The sequence below is a fragment of the Priapulus caudatus genome, unplaced genomic scaffold (assembly GCF_000485595.1).
Source record: "Priapulus caudatus unplaced genomic scaffold, Priapulus_caudatus-5.0.1 Scaffold475, whole genome shotgun sequence".
NCBI lineage: Eukaryota > Metazoa > Priapulida > Priapulimorpha > Priapulimorphida > Priapulidae > Priapulus > Priapulus caudatus.
This window is the reverse complement of record NW_014577536.1, coordinates 782-4902: the sequence shown is the minus strand read 5'-3', so window position 1 is coordinate 4902 and position 4121 is coordinate 782. Positions and strand designations below refer to the sequence as shown.

General features: G+C 41.6%; 2 protein-coding genes across 2 annotated transcripts in view; one reads left to right on the top strand and one right to left on the bottom strand.

The window, feature by feature from the left end:
- Window positions 1-1671, bottom strand: part of LOC106810803 (coiled-coil domain-containing protein 28B-like) — a 7172-nt gene extending 5501 nt beyond the window's left edge. The window contains exons 1-2 of the mRNA XM_014814257.1: window positions 1619-1671; window positions 1343-1428 (exon numbers count right to left, since the gene is read on the bottom strand). Coding sequence (XP_014669743.1) covers window positions 1343-1428; window positions 1619-1671 — 139 coding nt within the window. The remainder of the gene's footprint in view (window positions 1-1342; window positions 1429-1618) is intronic.
- A 529-nt stretch (window positions 1672-2200) lies between these two features.
- LOC106810802 overlaps window positions 2201-4121 on the top strand; it is a 2582-nt gene continuing 661 nt past the window's right edge. The window contains exons 1-3 of the mRNA XM_014814256.1: window positions 2201-2306; window positions 2687-2837; window positions 3213-3313. Coding sequence (XP_014669742.1) covers window positions 2201-2306; window positions 2687-2837; window positions 3213-3313 — 358 coding nt within the window. The remainder of the gene's footprint in view (window positions 2307-2686; window positions 2838-3212; window positions 3314-4121) is intronic.

The window sequence follows — 4121 nt, the reverse complement described above, 5'->3', positions numbered from 1 at the left end:
GAAAAACTTAAGTTTAAGGTTAATGCTAAGACTAATTTTTTTCTGGCAACGGGCCCCTGGAAACCAGTGGCGCCCGCAGATAGAAGCACTGGGAGCACAGTGCTTCCAGTAAATTTTGGGTTAAAAGATTTTGTTCCTACATTTTGTTCCTAAATCTCTCTCGCAAGACTCACCAGATTGCATCTCCAGACGTCTACCATTCAAAAATTTTCAGGGGGGTCATGCCCCCAGACCCCCCTAGCATGCAGCGCGCCTGCTTTTTATTATCCCTGAGGATTTTATTCTTCTGTGCTTCTACTTTCTTAAGACCTGTGGGCGCCAGTGCTGGGAACACATGTTACACGAGCTCTAGTACCATAGTACTATAGCCCGCGTACAGTTGCAGCGCAGGCGCCAACTGTACGCGGGCTCTAGTACTAGAACTAATGTTACACGTGCTCTACAACATGCTAGACGATACGATGGCATGGTTTAGCTATTCCGTTACACGAATACCAGGAGTAGATAATAGGGAATTCGCTATTATTCCCCCCTATATAACCCTTAAATAGCCCTAAATAACCCTTACAACCCTATATAATTCCCTATTATCTACTCCTGATGAATACCCAACGTTACAGACGTTAACTCGTTCCATGATATCTCCGGAATACCGTAACGAATCTCATGTTATCGCGCAGGCTATCATTATATACCTGGAGATACGTTCCTAAGGTAGATTCCTAAGTTTCGACCTATGGAAGAAGGCAATTCGCTCCCTCCCCAAAAAACAGGCGCACGCTCGCGTGTATGAATGCAGTAACCATTGACAAACACATTTTTTTTTTTTTTTTTATGTGTGACAAACACATATATACACACATATGTTTTTTTTTTTCGTTTTCTTTCTTTTCTTCTTCTTCATGTTAGTGTATTACATTATTTAATAATGCGTATATATACGCATTATAAATAATGTAATACACTAACATGAAGAAGAAGAAAAGAAAAAAACGAAAAAAAAAACAGAAAAAAGAGAAGAAGAAGAAGAAGAAGAATGAGAACTGGAGCATATTCTAATACGTATAGGATTGGAATAAGAAGTTCGAATTGGAATTTGGAATTAAGTATATGGAATGAGTACCACATACCGAGGGTAGAAATGGAGAGAGGTACGGAGGTATTATCGTATGCTTTGTGAAAGAAATCTATATCACACATGCACACACAGCCACTCTCATACACACGCGCGTGCAACACGCACACACAGACACACTCATACTCACGCGCACACATGTACGCGCCTCCGTGTGATATAGATGTTGGCAGTGCTTTTTGTTCATATACCTGTATATTTACTTACTCGTGGTTCTTGGTAGAAATGCGGATACAAAGAGAAGAACACCGCCTAGTACGTCGGAAATGATAATGGACGACTTTCGACCATATCTGTAAACAAACGTTTAATTAACGTTATAAAATTAATAAACGTTAGATTAACGATGCGCATACCTTATTCACGAATGCAAGCTTCATCAAGCTAAACTATACACTATATTTAGTGAAGCCTGGTTCACGTTTATTTAAATTCCTATTATTCTCCAAAAGACCGCACACTAAGGCATAAGGTTGTTATTACCTTTGGACGAAGGGAAATGATATGATATCCACTGGTATCTGCGTAAGACCCATCAAGGCAAACACCAGGTACGGGTTTCCAGGCAAGTCGCCTATGATCAGTGATATGCCGTAATACACGATAGAATTGACGAACCTGCAGAGAAAAGCAAAGCCAACTATTAACACATCTACATTTATTACATTTAATACATCTATTAATANTGCAGTCTCCCAGCCTGCTGCAGAAGTTTGTGTGTGTGTGTGCATGTGTGTGTGTGTGAGTACGTGTGTGTGGTGTGTTATAACTCTAGGCTTCTATGTATAATACACAGGTCATGCAGTCTCCCAGCCTGCTGCAGAAGTTTGTGTGTGTGCGTGCATGTGTGTGCATGTGTGCGTGTGTGTGCGTGAGTACGTGTGTGTGTGTGTTATAACTCTAGGCTACTGTCTATAATACACAGGTCATGCAGTCTCCCAGCCTGCTACAGAAGTTTGTGTGTGTGTGTGCATGTGTGTGTGTGCGTGCATGTGTGCGTGCGTGTGTGTGAGTAGGTGTGTGTGTGTGTTATAACTCTAGGCTTCTATGTATAATACACAGGTCATGCAGTCTCCCAGCCTGCTACAGAAGTTTCGCTATGAGAAGAAGAATCTGTCTCAGTATGCGCTGAAGCTGGCATCCTGTACGACTGGTCGCGGCGACGGAAGCGGTGCGTGATGTAATCATGATGATGATGATGATGATGATGATGATGGTGATGATGATGATGATGATGATGATGATGATGATGATATGAATAATAATAATAATAATAATAGTGATAATATTAATAGTAATAATTGTGATGATATTGATGCTAATACTAATGATAATAATTTTAGTTATAATAATATTAATATTTATGATAATAGTAATAATGATAATAATGATTATAATAGTTATTGTTGTTATTATTATTATAACACTCACTAAATTTGGTCAAGCCTACTCTAACATCCTAACAGTACATTAGTACGAGTAATATATACGCGGCTCCTTCACCTGATGTTTCTTCACATGCTGATTGTAGATCTGTTGATATCGTTTCAGACAAGGTGGCGTGTATCTCCCGCTCCTCCCCCGCCGCCGCCGCCGCCGCCGCCGCCGCCGTAGTCAGCCCCGCGGTCGGAGAGGGAAAGTCGGGAAGAAGGAGACCAGTGATACTCAGTTCAGATTCCGAGAACGATGAACTACCTAAAACGTACGCTCTAAACCTATATTCTGCTCTAAATATTGACATGTGTGCGTGGGTGGAAAGGTGTCTCTGTATGCGTTTGGGTTTCTGATGTGTGTGTGCGTGTGTGTGTGCGTGCGTGCATACGTGCATGGGTACATGTTTGTGTGCGTGCGTGCATACGTGCATGGGTACATGTGTGTGTGTGTGTGTGTGTGCGTGCGTGCATACGTGCATGGGTACATGTGTGTGTGTGTGTGTGTGTGTGTGCGTGCATACGTGCGTGCGTGTGCATGTGTGCGTGCGTGCGTGCATGTGTGCATGCATGCGCATGTGTGCATGTATGTGCGTCATGTTCTCGCACCTTCCTTAATCACATATTTACTCTGACATGCGTTCCAGTGATCATGGGACCATCGTCGGGAGCGACGACGATGAGTTGACCCCTGACCTCCCAGAGCTGATGACATCACCGTATCACAGGGCGTCACTGGCATCAACGAGTGAGTGATTTTGTACTGCTGATAATGTACAGCTAATTATGTAGATCATAATGTAACATTAATATTGTACAGCTGATATATTGTACTACTGATAATATACAGCTTATATTGTTCTCCTTATAATGTAGCATTAATATTATACAGTTGGTATTGTACTCCTTATAATGTAAAATATTGTACACCTGATATTATACTGGTCATATCGTACAAGTGACTGTGATAATGTAAAACTAATAATGCTCTATAAGCTATTGTAGAGCTGATTTTGCATTGATCGTAATGTACAGTTGTTAATGTACATTGGTAATATACAGTTTTTAATGTACAGTTAATGTACAGTTGTTAATGTACCATTGATAATATAACACGTATATTGTACAGCTGATATTGTACAGTTGTTAATGTACAGTTGTTAATGTACCAGTGATAATGTAACATGTGTAATGTACAGCTGATAATGTACAGTTGTTAATGTACAATTGTTAATGTACTGCTGTTATTATGTTAATATACAGTTGTTAATGTACTCCTGCTCCACAGGTAGAATTAGGAGAGTGCGTTCCGACAGCGATAATTCCATGTCGGATTCCGGCGTGAAACCCGTGAAGAGACGTCGCATTCGCATCGCTAACAGCAGTGACGACGATGACGACGACGCCGGCGGCGACGGTTGTCGTGGCGACGGAGCGGGGAGCGGGAATCTCAACAGGAAGGAGAGGAGGAAGCTGGAGTTCCTGCGAGACGCTTTCCCTGATCTCAATGCCGAGGTAAAATCAGCTCATCACATGATAATCTCTAATAACATCGC